Consider the following 27,737-nt stretch of genomic DNA (forward strand, 5'->3'; position numbering starts at 1 on the left):
ATTCAAGTAGTATCTAGTAAGACCGGAGCAATTGTTAATTAATATTAATTTATTGTTTTTATTGGCATTTCCCGTATATAATATCACAACGTAGTCCGATGTATAAAGACACGCTGGTTTCGATTTAATAATTCGTGAATTTTCGCTGCGATAAATTCATAGCAGGAAGTCCAAGTTATATTGAGCGAATCATTTCCTTGATCTTGTAAGTACGGATCCATCCGCCATCTTGTCACATGTCCATTTGCTCACATGACCCGTTGTTTAGCCCCGTGATCAGGTGGACAAAATTCAAAACAAATAGAGATCTCCATCGGCTGGTTACACACATGGACTCGAATGGATTCATTATTACCGTTATAAATTGGCGTTTTTATTAGTCGTCGAGGGTATACAATTCGTCGTCTGCTCGTCGTTTCTTGATGTCCGAAAGGTTATAAGAAGGAAGAGGAGGAAAAAGCACACCAGGAAGTCGCGAAGGTGAGCATGCAACTTCGAGTTCCATGAAATTTATTATAATTTAATAATTTATCTGGACTTTAATGGATCATCGATTTGATAAATGAACAATTTTCTACCGTACTTACGTCGAGGGCCGTGGGTTCGAGTTCGCATTGAAATGTTCGACCCTTCCGGTCCTGAAAAGTCCCTGGAAGCGAAGGACTGGGAAAGTCGGTGAGATCGTTTTGTTTGCGTATAATCGCGAAGAAGCTTGAGGATTGTTTGTGCATGTTTTCGACATGCAATCCGTGGATCCCGTTGAGAAGTGGGTGGGGGACTGTGCTGATGCCGTCTAAACGCATGGACTAATTTGGGAACGGCCTGGGGCCTCATGAAAATGAGACCTGGTTTTAATTTTTACTGTGAATTTGTAGATATTTCTAGCTGGATAGGAAAGAGGGGAGGGAAGGAGTTCCCTCTAAGGAAAAATAAAACTGCCTGGAGGTCCATGGCCTGCCATGTCCTACAGCAGGGCTACCACAAGGCTTGGAACTGTGGCAGGTCCCTCATTCCCCATGCCAGACTGTTCATAATCCTCTATAACGTGTAAAGATGAACTATGAAATATTAGAATCGTATCAGAACCTCCCTGGTTACTTTACCACGCAACTACTCTGGTCGCCATATATCGCCAGCCAATGGAGTTGCGGGGGAAATAAAGATGACATCCATTGGCAGTTGTCCAAGGCTCTGTAGGTGAAGAACTTGATTCTGATGCTCTTTTGGCCAGATTCAAAACCATGGACCTCGATGGTAACCTTCATAGCGTACAACAAGCATTTTTGCCACTGTGCCACTCGGGCACCTAATCAGGGAGAGTTCCTCCTTGACTGGAGCCTTGCCAGCTCTACCCTTGTGAGGGCCATGCGGAAGCCCATAGTTCTTTTTAAAATGCACCTTGTCTGGCCCGAGGGTCCACAGGATGTGTGTGTGCCAGAATGAAATCTTAAACCAAAAGAAATTATTGGTGGATTTATATATTGGGTTACTCAGTACTAGACCAAGAGTTCCTAAGTTAACTGTTCATTAAAAACTCTATTGGTAATATAGTAGTATACCGTTAAAAAGTCTGGTTTCTCTATTAGGTTACAGGTTACGTCACTAAAACGAAGCCAAGATTCAAGGATTGTTTTTTTTCCTGCAGTAATCTTCCCCTCGCTTGAGAAAATGTCTTGTACCTATTCCTGGGTCTCTCAGTATTCACATTTGGGTGGTGTGTTGATCAAAATTTCTTTAAGTCGTATTTGTGAGGACACAGAGAGAGTCAGTACATTCGTGAAATCTGCATACTAGCTCTTATTTTTATATTGGAAGTCTATGCCTCTGCCGTCACAATCACTTTATTACGGAAAGAAAAGCAAATAAAAGCAAAAGTCGGGCATATATTTATAATTTTTATTATTACCCCAAGAGAACCGGGAATAGTATAATCCCTTCTGAAAAAATTATAATAAAAACGAATGAGAGATATATAATCGTATAATTCCCAATATATGGTACACCACGATTTTGCTACTTTTTTTTAAATCACGAAACCTACTTTGGTGCCATGCTCTAGGATTATTGCCCGAACACCGAAAAACAATTAAAAACACATAGATATAAAGAAAAATAGCTACGACGTGAAAAAATGGCACAGAAAATAAAATCAGCTTAAGCATCAGCGCATAAAAAAAAAACTGCACGGAAAAAGCAGCCTAAGCACTTTCTTTTTTTGTTTTTCTGTCTTTCAAACCAAGCACAACTCAGGCCCATCACCATATCTATGGGCGATTTACTACCTAGTGAGTTGTGCCGAAAGTGTAACTGTGTGTACGTAGTTGTCTGATTGCATATGTAGTGTTGTGTTTCTTACACCAACAGGTCACCTCTAGTCATGCAGCACACAATTTTAACTGCAATTGTTCGCACTCAATATGTTGATGACATCCTGCAGCTGGTTGTGTCACCCTTCATGGCACATCGTCCAGGGGGCTATTTTCCAAGAAGGTAGTGCCAGGATCCCATGTTTCTCGCATATCTCTGGACCCCAAAGCGGAATATCCCGAAATGTGCGACGTACATCGCAGAACAACCAGTGCTGTTGCAGAACAATCTGGAAGAGTTTTAAGAAAAGTGTAGAAAAACGCTATTATGTAGATGCAAATTTTTACAGCAGAACATTTTAAGTCAGCTGAGGGATCGTTACAGAACAACGCAAAACATTCTGCTTTGGGGTCTATGGACTGCCTCAGTGCTGTTGATACTCTTCCTTGGCCAGCAAGGTCACTGGACCTTTTTCCAATCAAACATGTATGGGACATAGTAGGCAGCCAGATTCGGGCATCCCAAAATATGCAAATCTGGAGCAACAATTGATAAATGGCCTGGCAGAATATATCGCAAGATGAGATTAGGAATCTTTAACCCTTTGCACTCGAGGCTGTTTCCGCGCGGACTAATCAGCAACTCGAAGCGTTTCGCAGCGCTTTTGGTGAATTTCTTACCTCTAACTTAAGATGATTACGCACACAAATTAACACATAAAACTTTTATATTTTAATATTCAATGCGACACCCCACATGTCCAGAATCGCTACAAAGTGGCTCCAGGAACACTCTTCTGACTTTAGACACTTCCGCTGGCCATCTAAATCCCCAGACATGAACATTATTGAACATATCTGGGATGCCTTGCAACGTGCTGTTCAGAAGAGATCTCCACCCCCTCTTACTCCTACGGATTTATGAACAGCTCTGCAGAATTCATGGTGTCAATTACCTCCAGCACTACTTCAGACATTAGTCGAGTCCATGCCCCGTCGTGTTGCAGCACTTCTGCGGGCTCGCTGGGGCCCTACACGATATTAGGCAGGTGTACCAGTTTTTTTGGCTCAGACTTGGTGCCCCTTCTACAGTGGGCACAAATAATTTTTTCAAAATTTTTTTTGCCCTTTCACTTCAGATTTGACGCCCTTCTAGAGCACACCCAGTGCAACCGAGCTGCCCCTGATTGAACTAATAGGAAAGTCTAGCGAGACGGGAGACTGGCCAGTGATCGGGGGCGCTAAAGTGCATGGGTTTTCTCATGTGAGCACATTTTTGTTTCTCCTCGTGTGACAGGTAGGAACGTGACCCAAGTGCAGTATCCCTATTTAAAATGGTCAGCTAATCATAGGTTTTAATTCATTCGTTTTTTAAATATATTTTTTTTTTGGAAATACTGTACTGTATTGAGATTCGATTCTGAGTTTTTAATAAAAGTAATACAAGTCGGGAAAAAAGAGGCATGAAAGGCCTTCTGGCTGAAAATATTTCCCACATCAGAAGACACCTTCAATTCCTGTAATACTCATAATGTATATCTAACGTGTTTCGGCGCCCCTTATCATTTGGGGCCCAGTGCAAAAGTTTCTGTAAGTATCTGGACTTGACAAACCCCTGGTCATCATAGCAACTTAAAAATTGGTGTTAGCGCTAAAATTGTTTATGTATGATGACAAACTTGGAGTCTGAGGGCAACATAAAATTTTCTAGACTCATGTTATACATTTAACGCTCTATATACAAAAGCCTATTACTAGCTACCTCTAGAGCACTTTTTCCCAAAATTGGCAATATGGGCGATGGAATGGCCCAAGGGGAGGGGCACAGAAGCTACAAGTATAACATAAGAAATGGGGAGGATGCTGAGAGTCAAAGTGTTATAAATCTATGGGTTCGCTTAAGTCAGGGGCGATGGGAGAAAAAAATTTCTGAAGGAGGGGGAGGCGATAGAACAAAAATTTTGGGATACTGTGGTCTTGAGGGTGACGTCACCTTCAAACGATAACCAACAGTAAAAAAAAAAGGGAAGGAATGGCAACTTGGGAGTGAATAGTAATTACAACAGAGACAGACAAAAAACCCACACAGAAGAAAATGGGCGACCCATCGTAACCAGGAAGAAAAGCACCAACATGCTAGAAAGGAAATCGCCAAATAAAAAAGTAGATTATATACTATAGCTGTTTCAGAAACCAAATAAGTACACGTGGATTTTAGAAATGTAGAAATTTCCCAGAAGAAATGTTTTGAGGTGCCTTTACAAGGTGGTGGTGGTAGTCCTAGGATGTGAAGGAAGGGTACATAGGAATAATCGGCAAGTAATAGGATGATCACTAAATCCCTGTAAAGTCTAAAAAAAACATTTTGGATAATTTTTATCGAAAAAAAAAGTTTCGGCTATATAAACTAAAATAATATGTTTGGTTTACCAAGAAATATTCCGCAGTTGTCTAAATTATTTCTCAAGCCCCGTTTAAAATCACGTGCCCAGTTATAACTATCCCTTGATGTGCTTAAATAATTAAGGTTAAGGGGGCCATTCAAGTATTACGTAAGCAGATTTTTAGCCATTTTTTGTTAGCAAAACTCTGACCCCCCTCCTCCCTTGTCAGCAAATTTTCATCAGCACTTCCCCCACCTCCTCCTAACGTATATATTGGGATCAGAGATGTACGCTATGCCCCCCCCCCCATGATAAAAATAACTTTTTTTATGCAAAAATATTTAAAAACAAATTTTAAAATTTCGGAAGAAAATACCTTCATATGCTATTTAATCGATTTCTGTTAACTTCAATGCTATTTTTAGGCTAAGAACACAAAATTTCTCTTTAGGAAATTCATTGTGAACCACCTTCTAAGTCATAGTTTCTTAACCTTTTTTGTCCCATCGCCCCCATCCCCAACACAATCTAACCCATAGGATCCTATGTTATACCCATTGCTTCTACCGCCCTCCTGGAACTTTCCATCGCCCCCAAGGGGGCATTAACGCCCACGTTGGGAATCACTGCTCTAAGTCATATATGCTATGGCCCACATCCCAAATGTGACCCTCGGGGTTATCTGATGTTGCCCGCTACCTCAAACCTAATTTTGTAAAAATAAACTAAGCTGAACATTTAAGCAGTCCGTGGCACATTTTCAGATCACTGAAGTAGGCCTGTGGCACGTTCACAGATCATTTTAGTGACCTGCGGCACATTTACAGATCAATTGAATAACCCACGGCAGAGTTCCAGAACATTTAAGTGGCCAGAGGCACATTTAGACATGCCTTTTTTGAGTATTTAAGCAGCCTGCAGTGCAGTTATACATCACTCAAGTTGCCTGTGGGACATTCCCAGATTATTTGTGATGTGTGGCATACTTATAGATCATTTGGGTGATGCGTGGCACGGTTCCAGAGCACCTGAGTGGTTCGCTACACATTTTTAGAACACTTGAGTGGCCTGGACACATTTCCAGCTCACTTGAAGAATCAGCGGGACATTTAGAGATCACTAACGTGGTTCTATAGAGGTGTTATCAACAGGTATAATATAAGTTCAGTTGTCCACACACACTAGGCAAAGGTTTTTCTCGTTTTTAGTATACCCAGTAAGATGCCATTAAGAATATTTTGTATTTTTATAAAGGGTGGTTGATGATGTAATCATCATTCAAACCTCTCCCTCCTCAATCATCAACAGTCAGCAAATCGAAACTCCCCCTTATCGAATCTGACGTAATACTTGACCCTTAAGGAAAAATAAAATTGAGAAAATTCTTATATATATATATATATATATATAATACAGCGTATAAATAGGTTTTATTTTTTTTCATAGCAATATTTTCATAATTATTATTTCATAGTGTCCAGATGGATGTCAATGGCGAAGATAATACATCAAGTGGTCGCTGGGAAGTTGTTGAAGTCGTTCAGGAGTGCAATCCAACGAGAGGTCTACATGCCAATATCATATATTCTGAAGCATTGAGGTAAGGATTTGTTTTCAGATTCGATTAACTTCATGCAGCTTTGCATTTATCTATATCTGTTGCGATTAATTTGACTATTATGAATGCCATATAGTAAATTTATAACTAAAAGCACGGAGAAAGGACTGTCCAATCACACAAATTAATAGCAATGTGTCCAAAGGCACATTTACGGTTTTGCCACCTGTAGGCTATACAAATTTTGCTGCCCTCCTCCCATTTTAGTTCAATTTTCTTGACTACTTTTTCCTTGAATTCGCCACCCTGTGCTATAACCGATTTAGCCTTCCCCCCCCCCCTCCCCTACATTCCTGCAAGTGCAACTGTGTCTCAAAAGTCACTCTTTTGGTCTCTCACATGCTTGCACACTCTGTTTCATTTACTCACTCACTTGCACATGCTCTAGGTCAATCTTTTGGTTGCTCACTGACATTGTTTTTTTGCTTTATGGGTCACTCTTTTGGTCATTCATGTGCTTGAAAACTCTCTAGATCACTTTTTGGTCATTCACTGATCTAGTCCCTTGCTTCCTGGGCAGATGCAGATTTATCATGCCCCCTCCCATCCTGCACACCACCATTTACTATAACCCCGCTTGGCTTTCTTCTCCCCCCCCCCCCCTGCAAGTACACATGTCTCCAAAGTCACTCTTTTAGTCATTCACATGCTTGCACACTGTTTTGGTCACTCACTCTCTGCAGCCTTCCCTGTATCCGAAACTGTCAAAAAAAATTGTAATTGACAGGTCTATTATGTCTGGCAAATTTGTATAACTGTCCCTTGTACGTCAAATTTAGGCTATAACTATAAAGCCCTATGTCCAAAATTTTAACTAAGCCAAATGAATTTATAATTGACAGATCCTATGTCTGAAATTATAATTGCATAGCCCATTGTCTTCAACTCTATTGATTGCACGGCCTTATCTCTTAATTCATCATTGAATGGGTACTGGGGCACTGCAGTCGTAAACGAAAATTCACACTTCCAGGGAAAGAGAAAAAAAAAACTTGTTTTTGACCAAATGGCAGGAAAAACTGGAACAGTACTGCAGAAATAGTAATGGAGTTGCCAATTGCGATGCAGAACCTTTTGATAATACTCCTTGTCCGATACTTTCGATAATACTCCTTCGAGTAGACAGTCAACATGGCTCCATTATTGCATCTCCTGAAAACCAAATCATCAGTCAAATTGGAATGAACAGATATAATGCTAATGTTTGCCTCTTCTAAGAATTCTCTGATCTTGATTTAATGATCCTGTGCATCACCTGAGCCCTCACTCAGTCAATGTTGAGGGACCTACCAGAATATGCTTCACTCTGCATTGATGAGTTGCCATCATTGAAGAAGTTGTACCACTCCTTTATCGGCATGGTGCCAATTTCTTCATCTCAGCTGGTGTGTAGTATCATGGGGCGGCTCACACCAGAGCAATGAAAATTTAAAAATATGAAATGATTAATTTTTTTTTTTTAATTTAAATGAAAAATGTTAAAAGAATAATATGTGCTGAATATAAAAAAAACTAATAATAATAATACTATTTCTTTGAAGAGTGTGTTAAAGTATCAATAATATTTGCTGAAATTAATCGAAATGTATTGGTGAAATAGGAAAAATATGAGCTAATGAATCTGTTGCTATTTTGTTGTCTTGGTAATCCATATTTTTCTTTTCCCCCCTTTCAAATAGCCCTCAGGATGTGAAAGTCAATGTCGATGATCCCCCACAAATCACAGAAAATGATACAAAGTTCTCATTGCAGACATCCGATGATGGTAATATTACTTTCTTGTGATATTTTGTTCACAAATATAATCTCTTATGATCACTTTTCTTATTCTAAATATCTGGGCTATTTTTAAAACGCCTGTATATTATTCATACACGGTTGAATCTCGTTAAGACAAAATTCAAAGGTTACCAAAAATATTTCATACTGACCAAGGAAATAGCTATTTCAATTGTTAAAAGTGACTCTAAATGAAATTTTTATTTTGCTGAATGATGTTCAATGTGTATGGATGATGTAGTCAGCTAAATATATAACCACTGTTGGATACGGGTATCCTAGAGGGTCACAAAATGATCCTGCCGTAAAAGTCCGTGAAAAAGTCTAGCCGTATCCCTTCATTGGTCGAATGTTTTATAAAAAACTGGTGCCTTACATCAATGGTATACGTATAAGACTCAGAACCATGTATGCATTTAGCGTCTCTAGGAAATTAATGGTTGCTGCCACAGTAGGTTCTTTCTTCTAATGGAGAAAAATATTAATCATGTGGCTGATATTTATTATTTTCATTCCTGTCGTAAAATTTTCTTTTTTATATAGGGGGTGGTACAGTGACGTATCGCGTCGTGCATGTCACGCCAGACATAACACCAGAGGATGTCTCCTCTGAACAGAATGTCACGTCATCTGCAGCTCTGGTGGCTGGGCAACCAGTGGCGCAAGCTATCATTGCCAATACATTTACAGCAGCGAATGGCGGAACAAGTCCAAATGCGGATGGTTAGTTTCTGCTGTTATTCTCTTCCTATATTTGTATGATGCAATCGGATCTCGAAAAAAAACTTAGTAGTTCGTGTAAATATTGATATCATTCAATACTTTATCAATGCCACTGTGGTGGTCGAGTGGTCATAGTAATGGACTCGCATCATGAGGATCCGGGTTCAAGCCCCCACTGTCGCCGCAGTGGTGGTTGGCTGAAGTTGGTTTTCTGCAGTTCCTAACTTCGAGGCGCGAATGTAAGCCGATCACCCCATCAAAAAGTCTCACCACAGAGAGCAAGACCCGTACAACGGTACAATTATTCATTCATTACACTTCACTCATTATGAGTTGAGAAAAACTCATTGTTTCAAAAATTCATTGCAGATGGCAACACTATGCAAACAAGCATTACACAAACTTCACAGAAGGTTCACTATACGTACACACACATTCCAACAATTCGTTAGAAGTTCTGCAGAGGATTATGGATGAGATACATGTCTGGTGTAGTAGTAGTATTTCATCAATAAATTTACATTTCTAAGATATGTTTTTATGAGAAGAATCTTAAAATTTTGAATTGAGCAATAAGTGAGATATAACCGATTACTTTTTGCAACTATCAAGGGACTGTTTCTCTGGCAAAAAAAAAGTCATTGGTGCTAGTTCATCTGCTCTGTTTTGTGGCTAACAAGAATATGAGTAAAAACAAATTCCTTATTACATTTGATGTTCGTGCAACATCAGTTCCAGTGCTAAATAACCAATTGCAATGCAGCAGATCCAGTCAAGCTGTAAATATAGGCTTGAGTTACAGTATTTCACAGACCTAAAAACCACTGGTGGCAGGGGAAAACATTCAAAATGACCTTTTATCAATGGGGTTCATTTATCTTGAGACTCTCTTTCGAATGCATTCTATACTGCATATTGAAAACATGGAAATTGATATTTTTCCCCTTTCCATTCAAGGTCCGTTTTATGTGATGATGTCTCCACAAGACGTCATACAAACTGCTTCTGGTCAAAGAACGTTAGCACCTCGTACACACCAATTTAGTCCGAAACTCGAGAGCACTAGGACAGCTCGGGATGAAAGGAGGCGAGCGACACACAACGAAGGTGATTCAGTAGATTTGTTTCACACCTTGCTTATAAATATTACTAGATTGTGATTTTCATTTTTTATAAATTCTTATTTTAGAATACTTTATATGTAATCTAAATTTTCTCTATAACACATATACAGTGGAAAGGAGAAGGAGAGATAAGATAAATAACTGGATTTTGAAGTTATCAAAAATTGTACCAGACTGCACGCCCGATAATGCGAAGCAAGGACAAGTACGCATGCAAATTTCTTGTTCAAAAGTCGTATTATATTGTATTTGTGGTATTATTTCTTGTATGGAATATTTGGGATATTTAAATAGTTGGAATGGCAACAAACTGGTCAATGTAAAGTTTTAGTTGTAATGATGAGAATTTTTTCCCCACCATAATATATGCAAGTATGAATAATCCCTTGACTGTTAGATCGCTTTCACTTGCTTGCAACACTGACAGATCTATTCCTTCTGCTATAATCATCATGAAGTAGTGAGGAACCTTGATCGATCTTATCAGATGATGTGTTTCTATTCATATACAGTCCATTGGTAGTGAGCTGTTGTTAATTGGTTCAAAAATTCTGTTCCTCTTGCAGCCATGCTCTGATGCGAGCTGGTCTCCCATTCAAAAAGGCTCTTCACAGAGTACAACACAATTATTATTACAACACAATACTTACATAGCATGGGAATTCAAGCATTTGTCATCTTTACTTCAAAACATGGAAGATGGGTGGCAGCACCAGCAAGAACACAAAACAAGCCAAATTCTGACATGTTAGGACTACATATGCACTCAGAACAGACATTCTGGCATGTACAAATTTGTTGGAATTTCTGTAAAGAATGTTTAAGAGGTGCATGTATGGTTGAGTAGCAGCAGCCATGCTCCAACAAAGTCATCGTACATAACAATGGTTTTGCTGATTCCAAAATTTGTACAGGATTTCCCTGAGCCCATAGAGCTTTGTGCTTGCTGCTCCTCCAGGAAACAATAGGCAACCCCTGAAGCATGACTCACTTGCAATGTTTATATGTATGTGAGATACTTTATTGCAAAGACGTTTGCTTACATATTACTACAGCTGTTGTTACAAAAATTGATGAATTTCGAAAGTCTTAGCACACACCCCCCCCCCCTTTCTGCAGGGTCATCTGGATGAGTTAGAAGGGTTAGAGGCAAAACATTTTTTGGGGGTCTCTCATAACTGCCACTTCTCTACTTGATTTCCCTGAAACTCCCGAAAAATTCTTACATCTCCTGAATTTTGATTGTGAATGCAAAATAAAAGCTACTTTTGGAGAAGAATTACTCACAACGAATATACAATTGTCATTTAACTTGTTTAAACAAAATTCCTGAAAGTTTGGAGGTTCTATGGTGACAAAGGTACGAGAGTATGTTAAACTACCCATGCTAATTCATTGTGTATATCTCTTTTTTTGCTGCCGTTGATTGCTCATTTGTATGTTTTCGCTCAAGGTATGTATGTGAGTGTTTTCATTGTACAGTCAGACTTCGTTAGAATGTTACCCCCAACTAGGAACCAATTAAAAATGCCTGGTTTGCTAATCATGCCCGAGGAGACATTAAGTAAGATCTTAAAAGTGGTAAATGTTATACTGAAGTCTGGTTGAAGTATACTGAACAGGGAAGGTATTTTTCGCTTAAAAAATACAAAAACTGTAAACACGGTCCAAGGCATTCCTCAACTGTTAGTCTGCGGACCAGCACTGCTGGAATGGTGTGTTGTCTGTTACAATTTCCTACCAATCTGCAAAAAATTTATCCAATTCCTTTTAGCCGCTACGTAATTTTAGATTTTATAATTATACTGTCTCTTCGTTTTTTAATTTCTATCTTAACTGCCAGCAGGTTGTGAATTATTTCTCCCATTTATTTATTCCCATGCTTTGCTGTTTGCAAAATATTTCTCTCATTCAATTTTTTGCCTATCTGCAAATTAGACATATCTCAGCTAACAAAGATAATTTGTTCTGGAATCACATTGGTTAGCTGAAACGTGATTTCCCATAGATGTCTCTATAGAAAATTGTTTAATTCATTCCAAATTTTTGGCCAAAACTTGAAGATAAGGTTTATAAAACACTAGAGGAGCACGGTGAAAGAAATTGAATGCTAAAATAAACCGCTTCAAAATTAGAATTTATACAGGAAGTATAGAGGTACTGTTGAGAGAGATTGTTTTATTTAATACTATGTGCACAACAACCATTACCAGCTTTAGTCTACTGACGTTGACTCAATTCACTCGAGTTCAAAGGTGTTCCATAGATTTGTTATTTGGTCAGCTCATTTCTGTGTTCGTTACATGCAGGTGGAGAAGATAAATTTCTAGAATGTCCAAACCGTTCAGTTTGGACTGAACGGTTTTGCGCTGAAAAAACGTGCATTCCAAAAATATAGGCTCTTTTGTTTAATGCATTTTCTATTAGCTGAACCTTTCAGTTTGCATGAAATGGTTCAAAAACTTCCAGAAAAGAAGTGGAGTTACATTTGGAAAAAGATTTTCCTTTTGATCCTTGTTTCATTTTGAGGTGGACATGAGTTAATCAGGCTCGAGTGACAGTAATTCTGATGACGATTGGGGGGGCGAAAATTCAGCCCATGACGCTGCTGTTTTGCATTAGTGCATGCACACATGTCAACAAAAATGTTCTTTGGCCAGAACATTTGTTAGCTGAGATATCACTGCATATCTCCGATTTCCATAGGTCCTCAAAAATTGTTCCACTACTTTCAACAGCAGGCATACATAGCTGTAAAGAGGCTTAAAGAACACTGGTCTAGTGCCATGGTTTGGCCTTTAAAACTTATTCATAATACAGCGGGTGGCTAAAGAAGGTTTTTTTCAGTAAAATTACAATAAGATGGTAGACAAGCAAAATACATCTGGTCCCTGGTGTAGAGTTTTAAATTGATACATCTTCGATCTCATATGGAAATTTCAATTTTCTGGCATGGGCTCATGATAATCAAGGTACTATAATATGAAGTGAGTAGGGCGAGTGTAGACTTTACTTTGAAATAAATGAGGAATTACTACTTTTTAAAATCAAATATAAATTTGTATAAATAAGCTGAATGAATGTTTCTGGAGTGTAGGTGAAAAAACGATGACGCCCAAGATTTTTTTTATTTTTAGTTATCCTTCTATAATCGTAACCTCATGTAGTATAAATTTTACTGAAATAATGTATAAAGATTGAATTTTTTTTAAGTTTTGTCTGTGAAACTAACAATGAATACAATTTTTTTTTTCTACCCATATATGTTTATGTTTTCCCCGATTCGACCTCATTAAATGCTGTTTCATTTTGCGGTGCTACTACTAAGAATTCGTCCTGGGCACAAACTGAGGTATTACTTGTACATCCGTTTCCTTATTTCTTATATCGTTCCTTTTGCAAGCATGGTGTACGTAAGACAAAAAAACAAAATGAGTAAATGGTTTCTCTCTATATATGTGTGTATTACTTTTCAGAGAGAGGATTTTATTTCTTATTATTTTCCAAATGTTTAATTTCACAGACACCGTTATTGTATGTGAAATTCAGTTCTGCCTGAGGGTACGTCTGTACAACAAGCCTGCGAAGATTTCTTTTTGTAATTAGGTTGCAGTGTTAATTGATTTGTGGTAGTCATGTACATGGTCACTTGTACAGGGTGGCATGTATGATATCTACAAATTTTGAATCGGAATGTGAAGGTAGTGAGGGATTGTAGTAACTTTATACAGTTATGAATTACACATAGCACAGAGGTTCTTAACCAGGGGTCCTTGAAGAGATTTCAGGGAGTCATGGACGAGAAAACAATTAACTTATTCTTTTCACATTGCTATATACTTAATATTATATTGTAAAAGTGTCTTTGGCTTTCTTTTTATTGGGGGGTTTGTGGAGCACAAAATGTTAAGAACCTTCGAATTAGAGTATTCTTTTAGGAATTAATTACAATTTATGTATATAAAAAATTGATTTTCTGTATGTGCGTGTGTTCTCTACACAAATATACAATTTTAGATAAATCGTCTCCAAATTTTTCAGATATATCAAACAGGGTCGGGATTGAACAAGAGGCTACTTTAAAAAATTTTCAGAGCAGGGCAAATGCTCGAAATGGGCAAAAAACTGTCGGGCAATAATGGTTCCTGGACCTCAACAATCATTTTCGGAATATTTACTTTGGCTTCCATGATTCCATAGCAATGCGTTTCAGGCATGTATATGCCTTTACAATAGTTTGTCACTTCTTTAATCCTGTTGGTATGTGTATAATAGTTTATATGCCTTTATAATGGTTTATCACTTCCAGTAATTGAAGAAAACCTGGGCAGCGCTGGGTATTATAGCTAGTGCACAATAATGTATGTACTTAGACTTTCTTCCTCTTGTGCTTGGTTGCATGGTTCTAGGCAAAGCACTAAGGCCTGACGTGCTCCAACTTGTCCCCATAGTTGCCAAATCTCAAATTCTCTGGAAGGCTCCCGTATTTTTACTCCATCCCCTTAGACTCCAAAAAAATTATACTTCGCAAATGTCGACCATGATGGAGAAAAATCCATACTTTTTGTGGGGATTATTCCCAAAAGTTTACCCTTTAAAATATTGATGCTTTTAAAACTTATGTCCATACATAAAGTAAATTGTAGCTATTGTGCTTTGCTAAACTGCCAGTGTCAGTTTGGCCTCTCCACAGTCGAATTGGCGAGATTACCCATGTCCTAGATCAGTGATGCATCCGCTGATCTTCTTTAGCACGTGAAATACTCGTAAAGATTTCAATCATGCATCCTGTGGGATGTTTACTTTCCAAGTTCTGAGAAAAAATAGTACAGAGGGAAAAATCTGAATGAACTTTTTTTCCCTCCTCCTCGCCATCTATTCTGATCTTGCGATGTCACGACATTGAAAAGTAGTTCCATTACTTTTAAGTACAGAGGAAGTATAAACTGTATTGGTATAAAATATATAACCCCGCGGGCTATCACAAATAGGTGGATGAAATATCAAGTTGTGTACCTGAATGAGTGGCTATTGTACCAGATTTTCAAATTTCTGAAGGTTTTTCTCCTTTGGGTTATACATCGGAAATTATTGTACTTTCGCACATGTCCACCCACATTCAGAGACAGTATGTTTACTACATAAATTTGCTTCATTCCCACAAGATTGCACCTGTGTCTTTTTCAAGAATCATATAAGATTGGATCACTCAATTTTTTAAAAAAAATTCAGAAATTGACAGGAAAAAAAAACGATCTGTGGAAACTTGATCATAAATATCCACAGTTTTGTCATCTAGCCGCTATGCAGTTGTTGCAAACATCCGGGTTTGGGACCCTCTAGGCCACTAATGCTTAGTGGTGATCAGTTAAATATGATTTTCTGAGGTTTTCCAACTTTGAATTGGTTATTGCTTTGAAAAAGCTTTGTTGCCACGATGCAGAGGTGGCTCTCGGGATAAGCGGTCACACGGGATGCTGCTGTAGGAGGGGTGACAAATCCAAGATGAAAGGGGGATTTTTTTTGATAAAACAATAAAAGAAAAATATTTGTCTGCACTTGGATGAGCATCAAAGGCAAAAAAAAAAAAAATTGGGATGGGGCACGAAAAACCCTGCACAGGTAGAGATTTTTTCCCAAGCCACCCCTTCCGTGATGATCAGCAAACCTACAGCACAAATACATGTTGAATTATTATTGGGCTGTTGTACAGGCATGTCCTCGAACAGATCTGTTTCTGACCTTATGTGTGTATATGTGTGCACAATTTTTTCCCCTCTTTCTTTTCATTCCTTATAGTTCCATAACCAGAGTAAAGGTGGCATTCTGGCAAAAGCGTGTGATTATATTCAAGAGTTGAGAGCGGCTAGTGCTCGTGTACCTGAGATGCTGAAAGAAAATGAAAGGCTCACGGTCGAACTCGACATAATGAAACAGCAGTGCGAGGACCTCAGAAACGAAAATGAGATTCTTCGAGCTCACCTCCAGCAAAACGGGATAACAGTCGCCTCCTCCATCACCACCAGTGGTAACAGCAGTTCTTAGTCATGTGGGGAAAATAAACGGTACGTGTGGTTTTGAACATATGGTATTGATCTTCACATTTCATTCTATACAACAGGGGTGTGAGTTGAAAAATGGTAATTCCATCCTTCATGTGTTTTCTTCCCAACTCATCTCATGGTCTCGCACCCTTCTGCTTTTTTTTTAATCTGCAACATTATTTTCGACAAGATAAATCTAACAATACTATACTATAACGGTGGCAACGGTCACTGTTGTTTACAAACACGCCCGTGTAACGCTGTTGAAAAAAAAATTTGTTTTCTGTTCGATTCTTCGATTTCTAAATACGGTGAGTGACGCAGAATATGTTTAACTATGCCAATAATTGAAAATTAACATCGTTTATGCAATTAGCTGTGTTAATTAAGATGCAAATGAAATAAATAAAATTGGATTTAACCCTAAAGTTAAATGACAAACGATTAAGTCGCCATCTATATTTAAAAAAAAATAAACACTTGAAAAAAATTATTGCAAGATGAACTGCAACGTTTGCTCTGCCACGATATATGATATTAATGAGGTGCTGAAATGCAAGTGCTGTTCAAAATTATTCCATCCAACCTGTATAGGGAAAACTGAAGCTGTTTTCCGCAAAATGAACAAAGAGTCGAAAAAAAATTATGTATGCAAAAATTGTGTTGAGCCCAGTGAGGGGCTCAAAATGTTAAACATGTCTTGGATCAATTCAAGCAAGAGATGAAAGCAATGATCCAAAATAACCTGGCTTCAATTCAGGATACCATGAAGGAATACAAAAAAGATATAGGTGACATTACTAAAAGCTTAGAGTTTCATATGGAACTATTAAAAGAGGTTGACAACAAGGTGCAAAATTTATCTAATGAAATAACCCATTTGCGTGATGAAAACTTGCAATTAAAGAACGAAAATATTCAACTGCATAGAGACATATTTGAACTAAAAGAATCACTTTCAGATATAGAATATAGGAGTAAAGCAAATAACATCGAAATAAATGGTATTCCTGAGGAGAAAAATGAAAACATAATTGAAATGTTGAACAACATAAAGGATGTGCTCAACATCACCCAAGATACCGAAATTGAGAAAACACATAGGGTACCATCATTCACAAAGGGGAAACCTAATCCAATTATTGTCAGATTCAAGGAGGAATCATCAAAGACGACTTGGATTGATGCTGTTAAAAAGCACCCATCCTTAGATACTGATATCATCAATAAGAATTTTACTCCTCAGAGAATTTACATCAACGAACATTTGACTCGACACATCAAGCAACTGTTTTATGCTGTAAGGAAATTCAAGTATGAACAAAACTACCAGTTTGCCTGGACTAAAAATGGGAAAGTGTTTTTAAGACAGACGGAGACATCCACGGTATTAAGGATAAGAAACACCAAAGAATTGGAAAAAATACTTGTAAACAATGTTTGACTTGGAAACTGAAAACTATATAGAATTGAACAACGATAGAGTGCCTGTCTTGAATTCGCCTAATTCTATAAAAGAGTTTCTAAATACCGATGAAACAGCTTGTAATACGACACTGAAATATATTGTCTGTAATGTGAGGAGTATGAGGAAAAACTTTGATAATTTTATGGTATTTTTAAAATATACTAATGAAGATTTTGATGTGATATGTCTAACTGAAATCTGGATTAAGGAATGTGAAGTGAATATGTACACAATCCCAGGTTATTATAGTTTTTATAATTGTCGTGAATATAATAAATCAGGAGGGGTTTACATATACATTAGAGAAGGTATAAAAGTCAATTCAATCTCTAGTCAATTTCAGACAGCAGAAATTTTAACATTAAAAATTTGTGATTTCAATATTATATTTTCACTATTTTATAGATCTCATAATTATACCATTGAACAATTTAATAATGAACTTAGAATATATTTGAACAAATTTAAAAACTCGGATATGGTAATTATGGGTGACATGAATGTGAACCTATTCAATGATAATGACATAAATATTAATGACTATTTGAATTTATTCTGTTTAAATGGTTTTTCTTCATTTGAAAAATGTGTTACAAGAATCGGATTTACTGATTCAACTGATGTTGACCATGTGTTTTACCGTTCGCAAAAAAATAATTTTCAGTGTAAAATGGGCGTATATGATGCGGGAATCACTGATCATCATCTACTAATTGGTTACATAAGAAAATGTTCACCATATAATAGCGATAACAATTCAAATTATATAGAAAAAACTTGGATAAATTATGAATTATTTGAACGATTTATTAGGGGTGTTGATTTCACGCGGGTGTTTGATGAAATCGATACAAATCAGGCTTATATACGTTTTATTGACATCCTTAGATTGAATTCAAGCTTATTTATAAAAAAAAAATATGTTAAAGATAGAAATGGGGCAAAGCTTAATGAATGGATTACGGATGACCTAATTAAAATGATAAATATTAAGGAAAAACTATATATGAAGCATCGTAAAAATCCATTCAGACATGATTATGAAATCAAATATAAACAATATAATACTAATTTAAAGAAAGCAATCAAAAAACAGAAAGATAATTATTTTAGGGAAAAGTTTATCAATTTGGGATCAAATAAAAGAAGTCAGTGGAAATTTATAAACCATTTTGTAAACAACAAAAAAATTAGGAAATTACCCAATTGTGATGATCAAAATAAACTAGCTAACGATTTTAATGATAACTTTATAAATCAAGTAAGGGACACTGAAGTAAACAATCAAACAAATGACTTTGTAAACAACGAAAGTTCTCAACTCAATTCAATTGTTCTTCACGAAATTGACTTGCCACAAACTGAAAGCTTGGTTAACTCAATTAATATTAATAAGCCGGCAGGAAGTGATGGTCTGACACCAAGAATGATTAAAATTATCTATCGTCACCACCCATCACTAATAACCCATCTGATTAATAAATCTCTAGATACTGGAATATTTTATAATGAACTAAAAAAGTCGATTGTTACGCCTATATACAAGAAAGGTAATAAAGATGACATGAACAATTACAGACCAATTTCGATTTTACCTATTATGTCAAAATTATTAGAGAAATGGGTAAAACGACAACTTAATAGTTATTTACACGCCATTGCCTACTACTCACATCATCAATTTGGTTTCAGGGAAAAAAGGAATACTGAAATGGCTATGATTAGATTAATGGATTATATACAAAATAAAATTAATAATAACAAAAAAGTAGCAGCTGTATTTATAGATATCAGTAAAGCGTTTGATACAGTAAACTGGGATATCTTATTGGAAAAACTAAAAAATATTGGAGTAAGAGGGCTCCCGCTCGATTGGTTCAGATCTTTTATAACAAATAGGAAACAGACAGTTAAAGTAGGCAATGCGATAAGTCAGGTAAAGGCAATAGATACAGGCGTACCTCAGGGATCGGTTCTTGGCCCAACACTTTTTTCTATTTACATTAATGAAATTCATAATATCAATATTTCCGGTCAACTTGTTTCATTCGCAGATGATACAGTTCTAGTTTCCTCCGCTGAAACAACTGAAGAACTGATAAAAAATTTGGAAAAAGACATCCATGTAATAAATAAAAGAATTCGAAACCTTCGACTTAGGCTAAATGCTAGCAAAACTAAATGGGTTCTTTTTAATTTAACTAACTTAAGCACACAGACAGATTTAATGAAATTTCATGAATGTAACGACTTTCTTTCAAATACTATATGTAACTGTTCATACATTGAAAGAGTACAGCATTATAAATATCTTGGAATCATTATTTCATCTAACCTAAAATGGAAAGATCATACTGATCAAGTTGTTAATAAATTACGAGCAATCACAGCAATGACGTATAAATTAAAGGCTATCATCTCACACCAAAGTTTGAAAGAAGTATTTTTTGCATGGGTGTTCCCACATATTTTATATGGACTACAAGTTTGGGGGGGAACATATAAAAATTCAATCCATACTATTGATAATCTTTATGACTGTTTGCGACGTGACATTATACAAACTAACAGTTCTGCACGAAATAAAGTATCATTGATCCAATTTAATATACGGCAACTTTATCTGTATAAAGTTTTAGTATACATCTATAAGAATCCTGATTGGTATCCCAGAGTGAATATACAAAGAAGAACTATTAGATCACAATATTTATATCAAATACCATTACCTAAAAAAACAATTTTCAAAAAATCAATATGTTTTCTTGCTCCAAGAATATGTAGAGAATTTGATGATATTATTAGACAACAGCAATCATTTTATATGTTTAAAAAGACTATAAAGGATCGTATACTGGAAATAGCAGATATGGAGCGGTTCGTTTCGTTCGATAGTTAATGAAATTGCAAATGATATAAGGAGTAAAATTTGTTTATATTTTTGTTGTGTAAGAAAATATATCTCTATTTCGACATATCAGACTATAGTTCAACATTTTAAGGTAATATAGTTGGTGTGACTTGAATGCAGCAATTGTAGTAAAATATATCTATGTATGTTGCCAGAAATTCTTTATGTAATGTATCAATACGACCCATGGAAGGTTTCTTATATCCCTTTGGGTCGAAAAGTGTTTGTTTAATTTTTTTTTTTTTTGTCTGTTTTGTCCATTGTGCTGTTTGTTCAATTCTGTGCAACAATACATTGTGCCCATACTTAAGATATCACTGAAGATGTAATTATCCCTCAACAAGATGAATCAAACTGTCACTCAAAATTTGGTATTGCTTTGCACATCCACATATTATATACACAAAGAGGATCCAATATGTTCAAACAGCACCACCTTAACCCACTCATTGCATGATCTTCAACCTCATTTTGTTAATAAAGTAGACTCTCGTTAATCCGCCACATATCTGACCAGGATGTGTCACATTACTGGAAGTCAATTGAAAGGCCCATTTGAATAATATAAACTTCTGCACACAGACATGCAGTGACGTTTTCCTCTTCTTTGCTCGACGAAAACCCGTCTAAAAGACGTCAAATCAGCACACAGCTAGGTTATTGAGAATATACTGTACCTTTGCTCTCTTAAAAAATATTACTATATGTTCGTTAGCCTGGTATACTATAAGTTATAATGGTTTTCCTTTGACAATTTTTGTTATTCCAAACTGTGAATTATGTGTTTGTGTCCCAATGATCACAGAATTGTGTGGCCTTCAACAAAAACTCATCTCGTTTTTGCTCATTTCAAATCATTTGCCACTTTTGTGATGAGTCATAATGTGGTTTTCAGTTTTAGTCATCACTTTTTATCACTCTGGACAGTCTTGTCTCATTTGTGCTATCCCTCCTCACAATAAGGCGCTCCCATGTTATTCTGTATTATCTTGTCAACCTCTTTCATTCACACTCCCTTCATTACAGCATAATATTTAATCAACACTTTTTTTGCCTACTCTAATTTTTGTTTTTGTAGATGTGAAGAGTGAGAAAGAACAAAATTTTACACAGTACAGGCAACGCTCGATTTTACGAATCTCCAATTTAGGAACATACTCTTTTTCACGAACTGTTTCTCTGTCCCAAACAGCATACCAAAGAAATAATGTTAAAATCCACTCTGTTTCACTAACTCTCATTTCTATTAACTGTATTTTATAAACTCGTTTTTCTTCCAGCCACCTTCGAGTATATTGTAACCAAAAGTAAACTTCAGTTCAGACGTTCTGTGTAGAAAAAACAGAAAACATAGGGAGGTAAAGAGTTCACCAATTTGTCATCACTAGGGATACATAAATTTTTCAAATAAAAAAAAATCGAAATTTCTCAAAAAAAAAAACCTGTATAAAATGTTTGCATTTGTCCTCTAAAAACATTTTTTTTTTTCAAAACACTATTATGGTGATTTTTACCACACACAGAACATTTCCAGTCAGCCAAGGACTTCTTGCTGAACAATGCAAAACATTCTGCTTTGGGGCTTCTTTGTTCTGTCGAGTAATATATATATATAAGTTTCAGAGCACCCTTACTTTATCCACATTTACAATTATCCTTCAGATCCATTTCATTCTGCTACAATGGATCTTGCTTATAACACTTTCCAAAAAAAAAACCAAAAAAACTCCCCGTCAAGAAAAGATTTTGTAGGCATTAAAATGCTTTGAATGAAAAATCTCAATGAGTATTAGCCATAGTTGGGACCACGGAAAAAGTTATACTAAGCTGGAAAACATTTTAAGTGGGATCACTCAGTAGGATTCACCCTATTAGCGAATGGAATCCTGTTCAATCATGAAATACATTATCGTACTGATGTGAACTCTCTGAAATGTTTTTGCATAGAATTTTGTATTCTCATAATTGATCAAGTACAATTTGTCCAACCTTTTTGAAATAACTTTGCATGTTATTCAAGTCCACAAAGTTCTGGTTAGAAAGCAACGAAAACTCTGGCCTCTGTCAAAATTGACAAGGGTGAGTTATATCATTTGATTAGATGAACCATATGCAGGGCAACTACTACATGCTTTGTCAGCCGGGGCAAGCATGCACTTTGATTTCCCCTGTGTAATGTAGAAAGAGCAGTTAATTGGTGAACTGGGTGCGAGTTCTGCATCCCCCGCCCAGCTAGTCCAGTGCTCGGGCACCATATCTGCCTACTCCCCTCTAATTGTGGCCCTGGCCTTTATTTCCATTGAGTCTATGTCTCATTTGGCATCAAACTAAAAAAAGCTCATTTGTTTGTTGGTGAGATACGATTCAAAAGTAGTTATGATGGGTAATTTAACCTACTGGTTGGCAATTATTGGCAGCTTTGCCATGTCTGTAATTGTGATGGCTTGCACCATGTTAAATTTTCGTAAAGGGGGAAAAATCCTTACGATTTTACTTTTCCTAATGCAGAATTGCAAACATTTGGATGGAGGCTATTGGTAGCAATATATGCTGACCAGCTGAGGGGGGGGGGGGATCAGTCAATTGAGAGACCCCCAAACTCATTTTTTAAAAAAATTAAATATATATTTTGTAAATTGAATTTTTTTCATTTGAATATGGTACCCGTGCCTGCAACTGAAAATTTCTTAAAATAATTTCATACTAAGTATTTGCCATTTATTTTAATGTGAAAGGATTGATGAGTTATTGATGATTCAGGAGAGGAGCAAGAAAAATAATTCTCCAGAGTATTTTAACCCATCAGTACATCAGATGTCCCCACTCTATCATAGTGCCCCTGCTATCGAAATTTTGTGTAATGGATGTGCTCGTGGTCGCAATTTGTTGCTGCTGTGAAGAAAAAAGAATGAGAAACATGTTATGCGGGAGTTCTGTCTTCAAGACATGGCTCACTTGAACAAGGCCTGGCAGGCTAGAAAAAAAGAGCAAAAGTCAGATGTATTTATTACCCCCACCCCCCACAACAAGAGCATCCCGACCGGTACATTTTCACTGGCATTTGCTCTTTTTTCTTCACCCATGCAGTAACAAGTTGCAGCCATGGCCACTGTACAAGATCCCAGAAGTTGGGTGCAAATGTACAGGTTGGAATGGTGCTATTTAATTCCCCCCCCCCCCCGAAGGACTTAAGCACTTTTAATGACTATTATGGAGGTAACTTGTTCTGTGAAAACACCCTTCTCTGATTACTTATAAATTGAATGTTTCTAGAAGATTTTGGCAATAAAATATTTGCACTCATCCCCTTCCAAGAAGATTCTGGGGTGACCACGGCTATAGTACATTATATTTTTACAACCCTCAAGCTCATCCAACAAGAAAGGGAGAACAGCTGTATAACAAATATGCATGAATCAAGGTCAACTCTAAATCTTTTTTCAATCTCCATCCTATCAATGCAAACCGGCTATCAGTTGACACCATGATTTTTTTTATTCCACTAAAGGGTAAAAAGCAGCGTGATTTTGATTGTTTTCCGTGGGGAACAAAGCAAATTTTCCTCATATAAACAAATAAAATAGAAACAGGTTGCATATATTTGTATTTGCAAAATGTATAAAAACAGCTTCCGTAATATTTCGGGTTCTTTCCCATAACTCTGCGTTAAGTACGTTCAGCCATAGAAACTACAGAAAAATCACAACCGTTGGCAATTCTGCGAATGAAAAATCTTTTATATTTTTCTATAGAATTTGGATCTGCGGGAAAATCTCCCTCATGCTCATTCTGCAAGGTTGGCAGCTATGATATTATGATAATTATTGTTATTTATAATTTACATTAAATTTTCAGTTAAATAAATTACCTGGAGGTCAGGGAACGATTCAGGTTATTTTTGACGAAAATGAGTATGAACCCTGTTATGTTTATGTATAAGTCAACTAATCAAGGTTCTTTTTTTTTTATCGCCTATAGGTTTTCATAACGATGGAGACACGCTCAGCCTTCTGAATTCACCAAAGATTCGTGAGGGCTGTTTATACATATAAATACACACACACACATATATTGAAAATATATATATATATATATGTAAATGATTTACTTTATTCGTGCATGCCCAGCACACACAAACACAACTTGTCTTTTGACTGTCAGTGCCTTTGCTTTCGTACATTTGTTCTTTTTTCCCCCCCTCTCTTGCTTTCGTATGCATTTCTTGAATTCAAGAGTTGATCCGTTTCCGATGAATATTTGCTTAAGTAATTTTTGTATATAAATGCATTTCGGTACATCCAAAAAGAAGCGAAGGTCACTGTTGCTCACAAATTAATGTTCTTTATTTGCGTGCTCTGACAGAGTGAAAAAAAAAAGATATACTGTACCGTCCTTATCCCTTTGTCAAGTGCTGCTTCTCATGGGGATAAAAATTACCATGGGACATTAAGTTTGGCGAAAGTTTTTTTTTGGGGGGGTGAAATTGATTTTGGTTTCGAATTATACCTAAATTTGATCCATAATCAACTCTATTGAGGTTTTGTTACTGGATGGGTTTCATTGCATTTTTCAAAGGGTTTGAGAGCACCAAATTCTTCTTATGAAAATTCGCATTGACAGAGTCATGTGAGTTGGAATATTATCTTGAAACTCGTCCTGCTTTTTTTTTAAATTCCCATTTTCTTCCTTTATTTGAGAAAGAATTCAGGGCATTAAATATCAAATCCTCACTGGCCTGTTCCTAGTACCTGATACAGATTTTGTTCTTTGTTATGAGATTTTTTTTTTAAAATATCCAACTTGTCGATGCTTTATGAATTTTTGATGGATTCTTGGCGATGTGGAAGATGCAAGAAAGAATCGGAAACCAAATTAGTTTCCATGACTTATAAAGTTTAGAGTAGTGTTTCTCTTTCTGAAAGGAATACCTGGCTGTGACGGGGGGGGGGGGGGGGGGGGGGAATACCACGTCTCGACATCAACCGTACTGGGTGAGAACAAATTTAATTTCATTCTAGAATTTTGTAGTCCCGTGTATGGTTTGAGATGCTATTTATACGTACATTTAGGATTTCATGAACAGTAAATTTCTCAAAAGCAGTCTTTATATAGTTTTAAAAAAGAAAAATTCATTCTCTCAGTCACAGCCTTTCTAGAACCATTGTGCTACAGTTAGAATACAGACCTACAGCAACAAGATTGAGATTAGTTTGTGTCATGTTATAAACACTGTTTCCCGGAATGTATGATTTATCGTAAATTATAAGTGGTATTCTTTCCATTTTGGATGTCTATAGTTTGCTGTGGAATCTATTTTTATACTGTCGCTTTCAGGGACAGTATAACATAGCTGCAAAGTTTCCCTTATATTTTCCATCCTATCCCCTGAAAAGTTTTTATAGCTCCAGAATTTTCACCGTTAGTGCAAGAAAGTTGTTGCTTTTGGGGGAGGAATATTTCCAAAGAATTTATTCAAATGGCAGTTTTTTCCCCATTTCCAAAATGACAGATATCACCATGTTGCTAAATCATGACAATGTTTTGTTAAGAAAAATATATATGCCAGTTCTTGCTGAAAATTTGGCGCTAATTCAATCTCTTGACAATCGAATCAGCTGGATGATTTGTGAGTGGAATGACTATACATCCTTACTATTTTGTAGTTGCTTATTTTCAACCTGATCTAAAATTGCTAATGTTGATCATTGAGAATCATTTTAGGAATCTGTTGCTTTTTTTTTTTCCTTTTGTAAATGCTTCTTGCACTATTTTTAGCAGATATCACCAGAGCTTGAATTAATTTTTTCCCCTTTTCTAGCGCAAAAGTTCATATTTTAACAATCAGTATGTGTTAGACTAGATGGGGGGGGGGAGAAAGAATACTCAGAGCGCTGATTGTAAGACGTAATGGCCATCTATATGCAATTTTCCTAGAAGATTTTTGAAATTCCATTGAATTTACCTACCAAAAAAAACTTTGACAAATTTGAAGGGATGATGATGCCACGACTGTGTATTATAGTGAAACCCCTTAGAGATGAGGTTATCCCTCTTTTACGGCCAAATAAAAGTATGCATTTCAAAATTTTACACTTTTTTTTTTCCCAACCTGTGTCTGAAAGAAGTTTTACTGTAATGCCAAATGGCTTTAGGCTTCACCAGTAGTTGTGAAATGTTGCCATGGCAACCACCACAAACAGCTCAGAATCCTGCCACACAGAGGCCACTATTATGTTTGTTTCCTTCTCAACAAGGGGACAAATTTAAATCTAACTTTACAGTAAGAAGAAAGGCTTTTCCCCCTTTGAGGCGAAATGTATATTTCAAATGATTTAAAATGTGGAGAAACTAATTTCTCACAAGGATTTTTGAGATGTTAACATTTTCCTCTGTTTGACTATCAACTGACAGTGTAAAGAGGTTCCACTGTTTTTTTCAAAGAAAAAGCTATTTCGGCTCATGTTAAATCAAAAATAAATCCACTCCAACCTCATTCTCTAAAAAAATTTGTTTCACCATTCTTTTCTTTCAGTTTTTGGCTATACTTTCATTGAAATCACATTTTTTTTTTTTAAATGTAAACGTTAAATCAGTAATGGACATCATGGAGACTGTAATTTTTGTCCGCTAACAGCGTGTGTCCATTGTGGGGGGGGGGGGGATTCCTTTATAATAAAAGAAACCTTCTGGAAGAGATGTGTGTGTAGATGCCGTCCTATATCGGTGTATGGCTTTGATAGAATCTATTGGGTCGAGCGATTTATCTCTGCCACCAACATGAGAATAGAAATATATTTTTGCCTGATACCATCAATGTTGTATTTTAAATCCACGAAAAACTTGACATTGACACATTTGAATGATGAAAAAAATGGTATCTTACTACTATATCATATTTTGTTGTTGCGTGTGTGCTATTGGTCGTCTTGTTCAAATCGCTTTAAAAAACTTATTTATAATAATAAAGGAAGAAAATGATGAATCGGATCTCCCTCTTGTTTATTCGCTCTCATATGGGACATTTATTATTCCTACTAAATTTTTTTTAAGTAGCGCCATTTGCATGATGCTAGGGCAGTATTTTTTACAGTGCCTTGTAATCTTGTTCGTGTAGATATTGTTACGAAATTCCTAAGCAGCGCAATCGAGATTTAAAAGCTGCTCGAAAAAAAATTGTGTAATTATGTACTATAAATATATATTACGTGCATATACCAGAGATTTGTCTAATTCATTCAAATGCTGTAGACTGATGTGCAGCAGAATGTGTAAATAAAAGATGAAATTGTATAGCCTTTTAATTCGAAGCAAAACTTGCTATATTACGATAGTCTAATTGGATCCTTTGAAGTGTTAATAAAAGTTTTTGTTTCCTCTGCA

General features: G+C 36.4%; 1 protein-coding gene across 2 annotated transcripts; it reads left to right on the forward strand.

The window, feature by feature from the left end:
• Positions 1 to 27,737, forward strand: LOC149080839 (upstream stimulatory factor 2-like). 2 transcript variants are annotated; one of them, XM_089237505.1, is made up of 9 exons: positions 1 to 480; positions 6,165 to 6,290; positions 7,988 to 8,073; positions 8,631 to 8,810; positions 9,768 to 9,917; positions 10,045 to 10,139; positions 13,263 to 13,286; positions 15,734 to 15,999; positions 24,336 to 27,737. In XM_089237505.1, exons 2-8 carry the CDS (start codon positions 6,172 to 6,174, stop codon positions 15,977 to 15,979), a joined length of 900 nt encoding a protein of 299 aa, XP_089093631.1. In that variant the 5' UTR covers positions 1 to 480; positions 6,165 to 6,171; the 3' UTR covers positions 15,980 to 15,999; positions 24,336 to 27,737. The 2 variants fall into 2 exon arrangements, with proteins under 2 accessions (XP_089093631.1, XP_089093632.1); XM_089237506.1 differs by lacking the exon at positions 13,263 to 13,286 and having other exon boundaries at positions 251 to 480.

Source organism: Pholcus phalangioides, unplaced genomic scaffold (genome assembly GCF_987345545.1).
Source record: "Pholcus phalangioides strain wild (caught in Gottingen) unplaced genomic scaffold, Ppha-v1.0 ptg000010l_1, whole genome shotgun sequence".
NCBI classification, from domain to species: domain Eukaryota; kingdom Metazoa; phylum Arthropoda; class Arachnida; order Araneae; family Pholcidae; genus Pholcus; species Pholcus phalangioides.

Bases quoted from the DNA above. Each gene is read 5' to 3' on its own strand.
- LOC149080839 (XM_089237505.1), top strand. From the start codon at position 6,172: ATGGATGTCAATGGCGAAGATAATACATCAAGTGGTCGCTGGGAAGTT. The intron at 6,291-7,987 runs GTAAGGATTTGT...CCTTTCAAATAG, and splicing joins ATATATTCTGAAGCATTGAG to CCCTCAGGATGTGAAAGTCA. The intron at 9,918-10,044 runs GTGATTCAGTAG...ACACATATACAG, and splicing joins GCGAGCGACACACAACGAAG to TGGAAAGGAGAAGGAGAGAT.